The following is a 15,563-nucleotide window of genomic DNA, read 5'->3' as shown; positions in this document are numbered from 1 at the left end:
GACTTATCCAGTTCTCAATTTATTTGAGATTGGGCATGCACAATAAATATTGAAATATTTTAAAAGCCAAATATGCTGGTCTTATTAAGAAATGGGAAACTGAAACAAAGATTCTGAACAGTGCCACACCACTTACTTCTTAACCTTTGTAGATTTAAGCTACCTTGTTTTGTTCCTTACTAATGCAATTTCTACCATTGTTAATGATTCCATGATAAAATGCAAGCCATCAGCAGTGCCAACCAAGACTCTTTGATGATTTGTTAAATTATAAACATGATTTATCACTGTAGATGGACTTACTAGTGATCAGTGCCATATCCTTTTGTTCTGGTGAAGCCTACCGATGTGGCCACTACTAATGCTGGTAAACCTGCAAGAAAAGCAATGTCACGCATTCATATTTAGCTATAACCACTATGCATACTGGCCTAAGAAAAGCCAGACCAAACTCCAGATGCTTAAATCAGAGAAACTATCTTTGGATGAGTCACTTCACAAGGTACGTTTCTATTACAAAATTTCTTTCAAGTTTAAAAATATGAGAGAGGTAGCTGAGCTTTTAACTTACTGCACTTCTCTGTTGTTGCTAGGTTACCACCACATTTGACATGGGTTTAAATGGAAGTAATAACAGAGATTTAGTACATTTTTTAAGTCATTTTTTTTTCCCTAGGGGTTTACACTGTTATAAAGGAAATTTATAGTTATAAAATCAGAAAGGCAAAAACTGGATGTTCTGGTGTGATGTAATATCAGAGAAGTGGAACATTCCATTGGCCACATATTGATCCACATCAAGTTGTACTTATAATAAGATAAAAAAAAGATAAATCTTATCAGTTAATGCTTTCTTTATAATTTGCTTATAGTAACAAGAATGTAGAAACAGAGAGTTCAATTACCTACATACCTGTACCAATTCTGAGCTAGCATCTTCTTTTAGTTTACATTTATGGGAATTACACTTACCTCATTCAAGTTCAATGGAACCTCCCTGTGTTTTGGTAGAGTCTCTAATCTACGCTGTTTAAAGATTTTTTTTTTTTTTTAAGTTTTGGTTATGCCTTCTTTTCAGGAAGATCATGTTTGCCTTTTCTGGTTGAAAAATCCGTCTTCTAATCATCTTCCTGTATCTCCTCTGCCCATCTTCTTTCTTACTGTCATTTCACATACTTGATGCTATTCTCCTTCTTCTGTGAGCCTTCTCTAGTGACATCACATTCCTTCATGATATTTAATGACAAGAACTATGGAAAACATCTCAGAGGGACATACTATAGTGTTAAATGAACACTGGTGACTATATATAATTTCATATACATATATGTATATAAAATTGTAAATATATAGTTCCCTCCTCATCCTTATCCTCCCTTTCCTCCTCCTCCTCCTTTTCCTCCTTCTGTTTCTCCTCTTCTTGTTTCTCCTCCTCCTCCTCTTCCTTCACACATGTCATTTGTTGATTTTTTGATTGGACCAAGTTCATTACGGAAAAAAATCCCTCATGGATTATAACTGCAGAATTAATAGTATGTATTTCATACAATTTAGATTAAATTTTGTCTAGACTCATTATGTTGTACTTGTTCATGATGAAACACATACACCACTATTCTGCCAACCCATAAACTTTCTGATACTTTAGCACCATCAGTTTAGGTTTTTGCTACCTAGAGTGGTTTAAATATTAGCTGTAAATCTGGAGATTGTTGGTGAACCCTCTCCTCAAAATCTTTAGTAATAATTTTAAACAAGGTAATCACCAATCCTGAAAATCACCATGTTTTATTCTTCATCAAAAAATGTGTTCTTTTACCTGTATTCTGTATTTCTTAGAATAGTACTAATTCATGGCAAAAGTGTCCCTTGATTTAAACACTACTTCAACTTTAGAAGGCCTTTGTCATGAAATTTAGACAAAAATTTGATGACATTCTAAGTGGAACAAAGTCTTCAACTTTCGTGTTTGTGTGAGATAGGGTCTTACTCTGCCACACAGGTTGGAGTGTCGTGGTGTGATCTTGGCTCACTGCAACCTCCACTTCCCAGGCTCATGCAGTCCTCCCACCTTAGCCTCCTGATAGCTGGGAATACAGGTATGTGCCATCACTCTTGGCTAATTTTTTGCAATTTTGGTAGAGATGGGGTTTTGCAATGTTGCTCAGGCTAATCTCGAACTCCTGCACTCAGGCAGTCCACCCGCCTCGGCTTCCCAAAGTGCTAAGATTACAGGCGTGAGCCACCATGTCTGGCCTACTCTTCAACTTCTTAACTGCTTTTCCATTTGTCTGCAGATAAAGTCCTAATATGTTAATTAGACATAACAGACCTTGCTGAAACCTAATGAATAATATTTAAGTGTTCTTGATCATATTTTTCCAGCCTAAATTTTTCTGGAATTGTTATAAGTACACTTATTTGTAATTTCCCAGGTTCCTCTCAGCTTCCCATATGCCAGTCTTCTAATACAGTAGATATTATTGTATATTTGGGCTTTTTCTAAAAGTAGCTTCTTAAATTAACTAGACTATCAGTAGAATTGGCTCTATAATATAGATCTTTGAGATGTCTAGGTCATGAGGCAATTTGAGAGAAATTTCTTAATAAGCACAAGTGAAAAATTAATTATCAGTCTGTCAGCAATTCTGTTTCTACTTCTGAGGATCACGTTGACTAGCTGTGAAGTTTCATTACTTCTCTAAATGGTGTTCTTCCTGTGAAATGAATTACTTTATTCTTTAATTGCTTTGAGATTTCTTGAAATGAAGTCCTCTAAGTTTTCTTGGTGGGAGTACATGCCTAGTGAACCATCACACATTAGGCTTTGAAAATTTTAAGGTATTTTGCACTTTCAGAAAATGTTAACAGAGAGCACTGTTTTTCTGTGTGTAGGTATCTCGGGTCTCATCTCATACTATCTAGGCACTGTTGAATGTTAACTGACTAGCTAAATGAGCATTCAATACTTACTTCCTTTTAAAGTTCCAAATGACTAACGAATGTTCAAAATTGACCAGCTCATGTATTTTCACTTCCACAGATTAAATTAGACACAAAGTAGCCTGTGTCTAATCACTCTTGACTACTTTATAATATGTGTTCAGAGTCATTTTGAGAAGAGCACGAAAGGGTATATCAATATGCTTACCCCATCCAAGGCACAAAAAGCGTTTTCTTATAAGCCGTGTCCTAATTTTTCCAGTTACAGCCATATATGATTGCCACGCCTCAGTCAAAACCCAACAGAATGAAGCCAGGAAGAAAAAGTGCAAAAATGCAGTGGTGGTTGTGCAGATACTCTGTGGAAACAAACAAACAAAAAAACTCACACTGAACCAGGGAGAGGGAAAATAATATGTTCTTCAGAGGACTGTTAATCCCTGATTCATTGCTTTTATTTCAAATACCTACTTCTCCTCAGTGATAAGAGTAATTATTTACAGAAATTATAAACCCTGTGGTCTTTATGCTCTATACAGTATTTACAATTGAAAAAAAAATGTCTAATTCCATTTTCACACTTAATTTTTTATGAGAAGAACCCTGAATGTATATTTGAACTCAAGGGAGATTAAAATTACTGTTTTACTTGAATTTTGACAAATATAATTAAGAAAATGTTCTTTTCTTTGGTTTAAGTTACAGACATCTTGCATAATTATTTTGGCTATATTCTTTATTCTTCCCTTTTAACAGATCATCGTTCTCTGTTGTTATATCTGTGTTGATGTTAAAATTATATCTGTAAGAGTAACAGCCTTTCAAAAGAAAAAATTACTTTGCTCTTCTACATGCATGATATTCAAGGTGTAACAGCAAAGTACAAAATGAGGTTTAGCTAATAACACAGTACAAAAATAACATATGTATTTTAAAGTACTTAATACAATGCTTCTATACTCTTACTTAGCAAAGTGTGTCCTAATCAAATAATTTTGAAAAGCTAATCATGTCACCAGCAGTACAGAGCTAAGATTTTATAGATAGTTTTCTTCATGTAACTTAATCACCTTGAATATGCTGATCATTAGTTGTGACTCATCAGCAAAAGATCAGCAACTTCATTTTGGTAAAGGTTGCTACTTATTTCATTGTTGGTATAATTTCTTTATAAATCTTGTTGACATGCAAGTCTTTATAAACCAGAACCAGCAACAGGACTAATTTGTTCCTTTGTCAGTCATTCTCATTCTTACTGTTTTTAAAAATGGAAAATGGCAAAACGAACACAGTAGAACTTAAAAAATTGTAAAAAAAAATTACAAAGAAATAATACTATAACCCATATCTTCTCATGTCTACCACCATCCACTGCTAATGCAGAATATCTTACAAGAATTTTTTGGCCCAAATTATCCATATGATTTGTTAATTTTGTTAAATTTCACCAGATGTTGACTTAGTTTGCCAGTTCTTCTAATCCTATAAAAAGAATCTCAGCATGTTTATCCACCAGGTTGTGTAAATGATCAGAGATAATGTTAAGAACCTGAGTAGCACTGTGCTAGGTATACAGCAAGTGCCCGACCAAATATGACTATTATCATCATTATTATAAGTGGCAGTAAAACAAAACAATTTTTTCAGCATGTGAATCCTTGTTTCATGCAGTACTTAAATCTATTTAGCACTTGTTTCTGCTTATAAAGATGATAAAATCATGGATTTCTTGAACACTTCCTCATACCTATACTCTAGTCTCAGGTATAATGCAGTAGCTTTAACCAATTGTAATTCCTCCTATTTTTGACACGTTAAGACTTTTATTTTTTCCAATTTACGGTTTAAATATCTTCAGGCTGACCAGTTCCCTTATTTTGTATCTGTAGTTGCCAATCCATTCGAATTCCAAAGATAACTCTTCCACTTGCTATCCAAGGACTAGTTAACCTTTCTAAGTCACTAGTTACTCTTTCATTTTCCTCCACCTGTTTGTTTCAACTCAATTGTATGTGCTAGCAAAGCTAGTCCATCTCTATTTTTAAACTGTCAATAAAGGGTTATATCAAACTGCAAATACGTTGCAATGTTAGACCCTGTTGGTGTACTGAAATTTTATAAGAAATAATGAAGTGTTCAATGTCTGAGGACAGAGATTTTAACATTTTCTTTCTGTATATTGTGTTCATTACTTTGCAACCCCCTGATATTCACTTTAATTCCAATACAAATTGAAGCACATGTAATTTTGAGCCACTGACATTTATTTCAATAATCACGTCTCTTTGAACAACAATATGGCCACAGACTACAAGGAAATGTATTGTAACTAAAGAAATAAGGCCTGTTTCTTCAGACAATAGTATTCTACAATAGCTGGAAAAATATTTAACCTTAAGTTGCTCCGAGTACGGAGGTAAGCTATCTCAACTTAAGGAATGTGTACATGTGAACCAAAGAGGTTTAAGTCGTAAAGCTAACCATATATGAAGAGCATCGCAAAATCTATGATCTTGAAAAATAGAAAAAAAAGGAGCTACACTTTGCTTCATCATGTGAAGAATTAGTATAAAGTCAAACACTCCGATAACAAGCATATGAAAAATGCTCAACATCACTGACCACTAAGAGAAATGCAAATCAAAACCATAGTGAGTGAGATACCATCTGGTATCAGTCAGAATGGCTATTAATAAAAAGCCAAAAAGTAACAAATACTGCTGAGGTTGTGGATAAAAAGGAAGGTTTATATACTGTTGATGGCATTGTAAATTAGTTCAGCCATTGTGGAAGACAGTGTGGTGATTCCTCAGAGACCTAAAGACAGAAATATCATTTGACCCAGCAATTCCATTACTGGGTATATACCCAACAGAATATAATTTTTTCTGTTATAAAGACACATTCAGGTATATGTTCACTGCAGCAGTATTCATAATAGCAAAGACACTGAATCAACCCAAATGCCCATCAATGATAGACTGAATAAAGAAAATATGGTACATATACAACATGGAATACTATGCAGCCATAAATAAGAATGAGATCATGTCCTTTGCAGGAACATGGATGGAGCTGGAGGCCATTATTCTTAGCAAACTTAGGAACAGAAGAACAAATACTGCATGTTTTTACTAATAGTGGGAGCTAAATGATGAGAACACATGGACACACAGAGGAGAACAACAAACACTGGGGCCTATCGAAGGGTGGAGGGAGGCAGAAAGGAGATCAGGAAAAATAAGTAATGAGTATTGGCTTAATACCTAAGTGTAAATAATCTGTCCATCCAGACCCCATGACACTCATTTACCTGTGTAACAAACATCCACATGTACCCCTGAACTTAAAAGAAAATCAAACACTCCATACAAGGAAACACACATTGATTTTTCTACTGATATGTTATATCGGCTAAATTGCAAATAGTCTTTACAATACAACTTTTATGAATAGCAATTTTCAAGTGAACTTTATTATTTTCCACAAATGACACATCAGCTTCTATAAAAGAGGTCTTTTTACTGTTCAGGGCTCAGGATTGTTTGATCTCTTCTCCTACGTAACCCTAAGCCACATCAGTAAGCCCCCAGTCATCAACCATCCCTTAGATCCCCTCAGTACTAGGGTTTTTTCCACTTACAAGCCTCAATCCCTGAATCTCCTTTTCCATAAAGAGGTTCGTATCTTGGCAACTATTCAATTATCACTATCACTGGACTCACTATTGTGACCTTTGGTCCTACAGTTTTTCTTTATTCAAAAGTCTCCATGTGTTGACTTCCACTATGGCTAAGCCTCGCAGTTCACCTTTCGAAATGTGAGACTCATTAGCATCTCAAGTTCATCATTCAATTCTTCTGATTTTCCTGCCTTGTGAAACCCCAAACTGGTCTCATCAGTGTCACAGCTGATGAATGTTATTGGCAAATATTTCAAAACTTGAAAATGGATTTAAGTTGTCAAACTGAGCACTGTTTTCACCTAACACTCTCAAGTACATCCTTCGCACCAAATTCCTAGACACAATAGAAGAGATTGCTTAAAATAACTGGAAAAAAGAAGAAGAGTAAACTGCGATGGACTAGAGACTGTGAGAAATTCCTTGAAAGCAAAAGTATATAAAGAACAGATTGATGATGGGTACCACAGCCCAAAGCTAGGTATTGGGAGTAGGAATGAAGACATGGGAAGTAGAAAAGTCCTGATGCATGGATGATACAGAAGTTCTGAAGTCTGTTTAAAAGTACTTCCAGAAGGCAGAAATCAGGAAAATCGGGGGAAAGGTAGCATTTAAAGAAATATTACAGAAAATTTTCTCAAAACTTTAAAAATTCTCCTGACTGTAGGAGAGACTAAAGATCACACACACACACATACACACACACGTGCACGTGCACATATACTTTGATGAAATCTGTGAAAATAGAGAATAAAGAGATAAATCTTAAAAGCTATCAGAGTAAAAAGAAACATACTGACGAAGAAATCAGAATCAGATTGACGTCAGATTCTTTGCAAGCAACCCAGGGTACAAGAAGGCAGTAGAATGAGATTCTCAACATTCTAAGAGAAAATAACTTTGAAGACAGAATTCTACACCCAGCCAAGCCACTGTTCAAGAGAGAAGCATAAAGAAAGATATTTTTTAAATAGGAAGAAACTTTGAAGTTAATTACCTCAAGATCCTCTTTGAAAGAATTGCTAGACAATATAAACCACTAACAATAAGAAGTCCAGGAGGAGGGAATGAAATAAAAGAAGTGATGGACAGCAAAGAAAGTAGTAAGTCTCCATGTGTAACAAACCTGCACGTGTACCCCCGGAACTTAAAATAATAGTTAAAAATAAATAAATAAATAAATAAATAAATAAATAAATAAATAAATAAATAGTTTAAAAAAGAAGATAGTAAGTCTAAAATGTTTATTTTACATAAATTTACATAATTTTAAAAATATAGCCATGTGGATATAAAATTGAAAATAATATCAGAAAGCGTTCCAAGATGAGAGTTACAAGGGAATAGAGGAAAATAAAAGTATTCTAAACCTCTTTTTTTTTGTTCTCAGGGATGAGATACTGATTAATTCTAGATTATAGAAAAATTCACTTGAACATTTATGTTAACAATGTTTCAGTTACCACAAAAAATAATAACAATACATTTGTAAAATAGAAAAAATTGAACTATGAAAAATCTATCTGTTCAATTAAAGGTGAGCAAGAGGACAACAAACTAGAAAACATGAGAAATAGAAAAAAAAAGTAAGAAAATGAACATAATTCCAAACATAAAAAATCACAACAAATGGTAATACTTTGTATTTACTGGTTAAAAGTTAGAAACTTTCATATTGGATGAAAAAATCTAATACCAGTAATGTAATTATGTGACATACTTCAAACCCAAAGACTGACACAGGAAGATAGAGAACAAAGAGATGAAAAGAGCTAGCTTATGCAAATACTAACATGTTAAAATGAGATGTCACAATATTAATATTGGGAGAAAAATGAAAGAGATGAAGAGGGACTTTTCATACTAATAAAATGAGCAAGGCACAAAGAAGACACAGAAGGAACACATCGTTATGAGAACAATAATAATTTCTCAAAGTATATGAAGCAAAAACTGAGAAAACTGCAAGGATGAACTGTCAAACTAAAATTATAATGATAGACTTAACATACAGCTCTCAGAAAGTAACCAAAAGTGGATGAAAAAAAAATATTGATGATTATAATGCAATAAACACAAGTGGTTAATATTCTTTCTTTGTAATATTATACATAAAAAACAGAGCATATCTAGATTTCTAATATACAAATGGAACCTCTTAGGATAGAAAGTGAAACAAAATAAATTCAAGAAAGTTTATAATATACAGGACATTTTCACAGACCACAATTTAATAAAATCAGAAATCATAATTAAAATTCTGTACCTTTTGGAGGAAAAAGCTTTTAAATAATTAAAGAGAAACCAATACTCTAAATTATAAACTATTTATAACTGAATCACAATTACAGCAGCATATATATGAAAACTTGTGAAATTTTGCTATGATAATAGAATATTTATAGCCCTAAATAGAATACAAGAGAAAGATGAAAATTAATGGGCTACTTAAAGAAATCAGAGGAATAGATTTTAAAAAGATAAAATCGGAAATTAACAAAACAGAAAATTTAAAAAACAGTAAAATTCATCTATAAAGCCAAAGCTGACTCTAAAAGACCAATAAAGCAGTGAAACCTTGGCCATTGTGATGATATTTAAAGGTGAGAGAAAAAGCAAGATAAATAAGATTAGGAATTAAAACGGTTATATATATATTTGGTTATATATATATATGATTGATATATATATATATATATCTCCTTGACAAGCTACATAAAATAGACATTTTTCTAGTAAAACATAAATTATGAGAGATAAAACTAATAACAGATAAAATGGAGTCATAATGGAAGAAGTAGTCCTTCAAAAAAAGTAGAAATTCAGAAACATTTCAGTATCATTTTCCATACACCAACAGGCAAATTCTAACAAGCGTAAGCAACATCCAAATTCACATTACCATTTCCAGGTCAAAGAGAAAGATTAGAAGTATCCAACTCATTTTATAAGGAGGCTAGCATGACATTGATATTGAAATGAGCAAGAAAGCTGTAAGCCACTTCCACTTACAAGCATAAATATGAAATTACTAAATAAAAGATTATATCTAGAAATACAGTAAAAGGATAATAAATCAGTATCAAATCAGAGTGGGTCCGATAATGCAGGGTGATTCAACATCAAAAATGACCTCCCCATAATTTATTACATTAACAGATTAAAGAAGAGAAATCATATGGTCACATTAATAAATGTGAAAGCATTTGATATAATTCAGAACCCAAATAACAATTTTAAAAAACGTTATTTGGAAATTATATATTGAAGTGAACAGTCTTAGTTAATAAAGATCATCTTTTGAAACCTCGTAGTGAAAATCATGTGTAATAGTAAAATACTAGATTAATGTCCATCAGTTATGAATAAAAGTAGGATGTCTACCATCACTTTTATTATTCTAAGTTGCACAAGAGTTTCTCACCAAAACAATACAAGAAAAAACAATAATAAAGATACACATTGTTGTCACTGCAGATAATATATCTCCTTATTAGAATATCCAAAAATAATCAATTTTTAAACTATTTGAAATAGTAAAAAGAATCAATGTGGTGGTTGGATGCAAGATCAACACATAAAAATTTTATTTCCTATACACTGAGATCAATATACAAATCTAATTTTTCTATATTAGCAACAATGTTATTTGGAAAATGTAGTCCAAAATTTTTAATAAAATATTACCGATTTGTCTTTCTTCTACCTCCCAAACCACACTAAAATAACCAAGTTATTAAGTCACAAAGAAAAAATTATAGGCAGTAGACACCATGAACTCAAGGTGTTGACAAATTCAGAAGATTCTGAGGAAAGAAGCTTTAACTGACAAAGAGTGGTAGAGAAAGTTATACACTAGCTGCTTATAGGGTGGTGGGGCAGCGGGTGGGTAATAGAAATGTTGTTTGTAATAAAGCTTATTCACTCTGTGGACCTTCTGAATGTGGGGACCAGAAACAGAAGGATGACACAGTTTTATATGGGGCTGAAAAAGAATGGTTAGTTGAAACATCTACATAGAGAATAGTTGAACCTTTGTGTTTCCTTCTCTAGTCAACACAGCTCAGCACTGTCACAAGGAAGATTAGTTTCTGGAGAAATTGAATGGGTTGGTTTCTGAAGTCAGATACCAATCTCACTAGTGGGTAGGTGTATAAACAGGAACAAATGTATGTATTAAACCATAGGACCCTCCTCCTCTCCTTTCTCCTTCCCCTCTACTTTCAGAATGTCAGAGATTAATATTCTCCCCCAAAGGGAAAAAAACTCTCATACACTGGTTCATCTTTGATGTACATACTGTGAAGCCCACCTTTCAAAAGCCCACTCACCCACACAGAGCTATGCATCGCTTTTTAGGGCCTTGCTTATATATATGAATAAACAGCCAAGAATAATGAGACAATTTGAGAATCCTCCAACATGAAAAAAGAGAAAAGTCCAGCAAACAAAGGACAAAGGGGTGAGCAGAGACAATAGGATAAGAGCAAAATAAAAATTTCAAAAAAATGTAAGTCCTTCAAAGGCCGAGACAGAAATTGCACATGTAGAACAAAATTGTTAAGGGACAATTATCAGATAAATTCAAAGGTTCTATTAATAATAAAAACAAAAACTATAAATGAATTTTACATTAGAATGAATTTTACTATAATATGCATGAATTTTGTGTAGAAAATTATAACATTTAATTAAAGACAAAAGAAGACATGAATAAATGAAAACTATATTATATACATGAGTTAAGAGACAATATTATACAAATGTCAATCTCCCTCAAGTCAATAAATTTATTCAATGTAATTACCTTCAAATCCTAATTTTTTAAAAATTTTTGTTTGACAAGGCAATTCTAAATCATGGAAAAAATTAAATGCAAAAAATAGTACACAAAATTTAAAAAGAAGAAAGTGGGATAAAGGAACTTCCTAGTGATATAAAACAAAATAAAATGTGGTCAGATGATCACCAGCCCCATTTTACGTGTGAGGCATTGGAGAGACTAAGCAACTTGGCCAATGTCCCTTGGTTAAGAGTGGGAAGCAGGGGTTAAAATGTTGTCTCTGATCCCAGAACTGGAGACTTTCTTGACTACCTTATACTGCCTTTTGAAAATATTTTGTGCTCATTCCAGAGTCTAATCCTCACAGTCTTTTTCATCCTTCTCAAGCCCCAACATTCCTCCTTACTGTCTTATATCAAACTGGCTTGTCTTCTACATCATTGATGAGGTGCAGACCATCTATATTATTGATATCTTCATCTTCACCAGTCCAACTACCTTGAAATTTCTCCCTAATTCCACCAACTGCCTTCTTTTCCAATGCAGGCCCCTCCCCTTTCAGGAGATAGTGTAATAGAGTCACGCAGTGTCATACCCTGGGTTCACATAATACTTCATTTACAGGCTGTTATTTAAAATCTGTGACTCCCTTCCTCAACTATAAAGTGAGAATAATAATAGCACCAACTTCATAGGATTGTTGTAAAGATTTGATACATAGTAACTACTATTTGGTGGGCTAAATTTTTAAACTGACATTGTCTTCTAATGCATACAAAGTAATAATTTTTATAAATAAACATGCATTTTAATCCACAATAAATATTATAAAACTTGATTCATTTGTATAAATACATACACCTATGTAACTGTAATCAAGATAAAAATTTAGAGCATCTCCATCCTGCCAGTCCCAAAGCCTCACAAAGATAACCACTATTCTCACATCTAATATCAAAAAATAGTAACTACTCTTGATTCTATATTTAGTCATCTCTACATTATCTTCCTTTAGTTATCTTATGTACTCGATCTCTTAGCCTGCAAATCTGTTGAAGTTTCTATGCTCAACCAACCAACCAACTGTCCATTATTCTGGTTTGTTTTCACTGGTTCTCATTGGTTTGTTCTCTCTCTCTTTCCAATTGTGGTCAAACTTCTTGAAAGATTAAGCTTCTTAAATTAATTTTGAAAATTTGTGTTTTCTTAGGAAATTATCCACTTCACTTACATTTTTCAATTTGTCAATATATGATTGTGTGTAATGTTCTCTTGTACCTTTTAAGAAATACATTTTTCCTTTTCTAATATTACTTGTCTATGTTTCCAATTTTTCATCAGATATATCTGAGTAGTCTGTTTACTAAAATTTTCAAATGTTAATTATTCTTTTATTTCCCTTTAAAAATATTATTTTATTATTACAGTGATGAGTTTCTTAGAGTATGAAATATAACTATTTACTGCTTTTTGTTTGGCAGGGTTTCAAGAATTTTTGAAAAATATACATAATAATATGTTTACCTTATTTCCAACATTCAAATAAATGAGTTAAAGGTGTTAGCATCTTAAAAATAAGCAATATTAGATACCTATCTTGTAAGTATTTCAAAAAGCAAAAGAGAACATGCTTGCTATGACAGATAGATTATATAAAAAACATGAATGGAATAAAATGTAGAGAATTGTGCTTTTGCTAGAAAAATGACAAACAGAATACTGAAGTGAAGCACTTTAGTATACTATTTAGAAACTCTTAAAGAGTGTCAATATCTGCACGCTTCAATTACAGTATTTATGAAGAAATCAAGAATCATTTGCAATTATAGTAACATTTCAACAATCTAAGACAAACTAAACTAATTCCTACATATAAAGCAATTATTATTTGAATTGTTTAATTTCATCAATTCACATCCTGATTTGCCTGTAATAAATAAATTAAGAATACATATATCTTGCTATTCACATGGAATAAAATATGTACAAGGCATTTACAATATAATTCTGGACACACCAGTAACTCCTTACTCATTAACTATCCTATGGAAAGAAATTTTGGTGATGACCACAGTGATTTCAAAGGCAGTTCTTTAAAGGCTGCACTAATAACTGCATATTTACATTATTCAGAAGACCATAGTTCTTGTAGATTAAAAATAAATTATTATGAAGATGAAATAATGGCTAAAATGGGGATTTGCATAAAGGTAATACATAACTACACACAGTAAGTGCTTGATGAACAATAGTTTTTATTTGGCAAAATAAGCACATGTGAAGATGTTTGACTGCATCTTAAAACATGATGAGAAAACTAACTGATAAGCACCTACTCTGCTTAAACGTTAATTCTGCAGCAATGCTGTACGGGAAATATTTTACAAAGGAGGAAGGGAAGCTCAGAGAGTTTAAAGAACTTGTCTGAAGTTACATACTCAGCAAATAAAGAAGCACATGTGCTCTTTCCACTATAACATGTTGCCTTGTGCTTTAAAGGGTTCTTATTTTCTAATATTAATTTTCTAATGATTGTCCATATTCTTTAACAGTACTGTTATTCTTTCTGAAACAAAAGGTATGCGCATGACAAATAAATAGATGTTATAATAAATAAACAAAAATTATATTAACTCATGAGCCTTTGTTGTTCAAATCACCACCAACTAAAACAGAGAAATACACCATTTCCAAATATATTTTTGGTTATATAAACTCCATCAACACATGTGCAAATTGAGGTTACCTGGATAAAGCACCTCAATTAATGAAGTGAATCACTAAAACCAATAGATATTGTGAAGACAAGGTTCATTTCATAAAATTAAATGAAAAATTTCATGGCAATAAAAATTGAATCAGAAGCCTTTTGTTATTATCACTTCACCTAACCTTCCTTTTTCCACGGCTGCTATGACATGCTACATCAACAGCAGTGTCATTTGTAGACAGCTGAAAAACCTCTCTCATAGACCCAAGTACTTGGCCCATGCATTCTTTCCCTTGGATGTTATAGAAAATATCAATAGAAGAGATATGATGGACTTTAGTTCTTTCTTGAAAACTCTTGGTTCACCATTAAATACAAGCTACAGTACTTGCTTACAAGGTATAGCACAAGGTTATGATGAGGAAACATCATCTCTTTAACCCTTTACACAACCTTCAATTTGTGAAAATTTTGAAGCAGGTTATTTTCCACATAATTAAAATATCTGTCACAAGACTAACTCTAAACAGAAGAAACTGTCAATATAAAGTTATGTAAGATACAAAATGATGAATGAAGGAGCAATAAAAGCAATTTCTAAATGTGAGTATCTCAAACAATAACTCTTATTTGCTAAATTTTTAGAATTTCATATTCATAAAACCATCACTATTAAAAAGAAAATAGGTGCTAGATATATGTCAGCAGAGATAAAAATCTGTTCCACAGATGTCAAAAATATGTATCTAGTGGAAAACATGTTCATAATTTGAAGCTCTTGGAAAGTTTCTCAAACATAACAGGAAAATCTGATTTTTTGAAATGTGTGCTTTGGAAATTCAACCATTTGTACATCGTACACAGCAGATGCTTCATTATATACTGTTATCTCCAGGCTTAAAAAAATAACAATTTTATTCAAAATGAAATATAATTAAGTCACTTGCTAAATAAGGCCAAGAATTCAACGAAAGCTTTACTAATAATTTAGAAACTTCAAAATGCTAAGACAGTGGTTGTTCAAAAAAAGGAAGCATTTTCTCTTAGGTGTCTGGAGAGACCAGAGGAAACTGTTAAATGTTCTCACCATAGAAATGATAACTGGGAGCAAGATGGCCGAATAGGAACAGGTCCAGTCTTCAACTCCCAGCGCCAGCGACACAGAAGACCGGTGATTTCGGCATTTTCAACTGAGGTACTGGGTTCATCTCACTGGGGAGTGCCGGAGGATCGGTACTGGTCAGCTGCTGCAGCCTGACCAGCGAGAGCTGAAGCAGGGCGAGGCATCGCCTCACCTGGGAAGCGCAATGGGGAAGGGAATCCCTTTTCCTAGCCAGGGGAACTGAGACACGCAACACCTGGAGAATCGGGTAACTCCCACCCCAATACTGCGCTTTGAGCAAACAGGCACACCAGGAGATCATATCCCACACCTGGCCGGGAGG

At 33.1% G+C, this 15,563-nt stretch overlaps 1 protein-coding gene across 2 annotated transcripts in view; it reads right to left on the bottom strand.

The window, feature by feature from the left end:
• The window catches only part of ADGRB3 (adhesion G protein-coupled receptor B3), a 756,359-nt gene that overhangs the window by 61,131 nt on the left and 679,665 nt on the right, over nucleotides 1–15,563 (bottom strand). For both annotated transcript variants that reach the window (XM_025383888.1, XM_025383889.1), the window contains 2 exons: nucleotides 3,152–3,302; nucleotides 304–373 (listed from right to left, as the gene is read on the bottom strand). In XM_025383888.1, the coding sequence (XP_025239673.1) occupies nucleotides 304–373; nucleotides 3,152–3,302 (221 nt within the window). The remainder of the gene's footprint in view (nucleotides 1–303; nucleotides 374–3,151; nucleotides 3,303–15,563) is intronic.

This window comes from Theropithecus gelada, chromosome 4 (assembly GCF_003255815.1).
Source record: "Theropithecus gelada isolate Dixy chromosome 4, Tgel_1.0, whole genome shotgun sequence".
Taxonomy (NCBI): domain Eukaryota; kingdom Metazoa; phylum Chordata; class Mammalia; order Primates; family Cercopithecidae; genus Theropithecus; species Theropithecus gelada.
The sequence above is the reverse complement of the archived record's forward strand: the minus strand, read 5'-3'. Positions and strand labels throughout refer to the sequence as shown.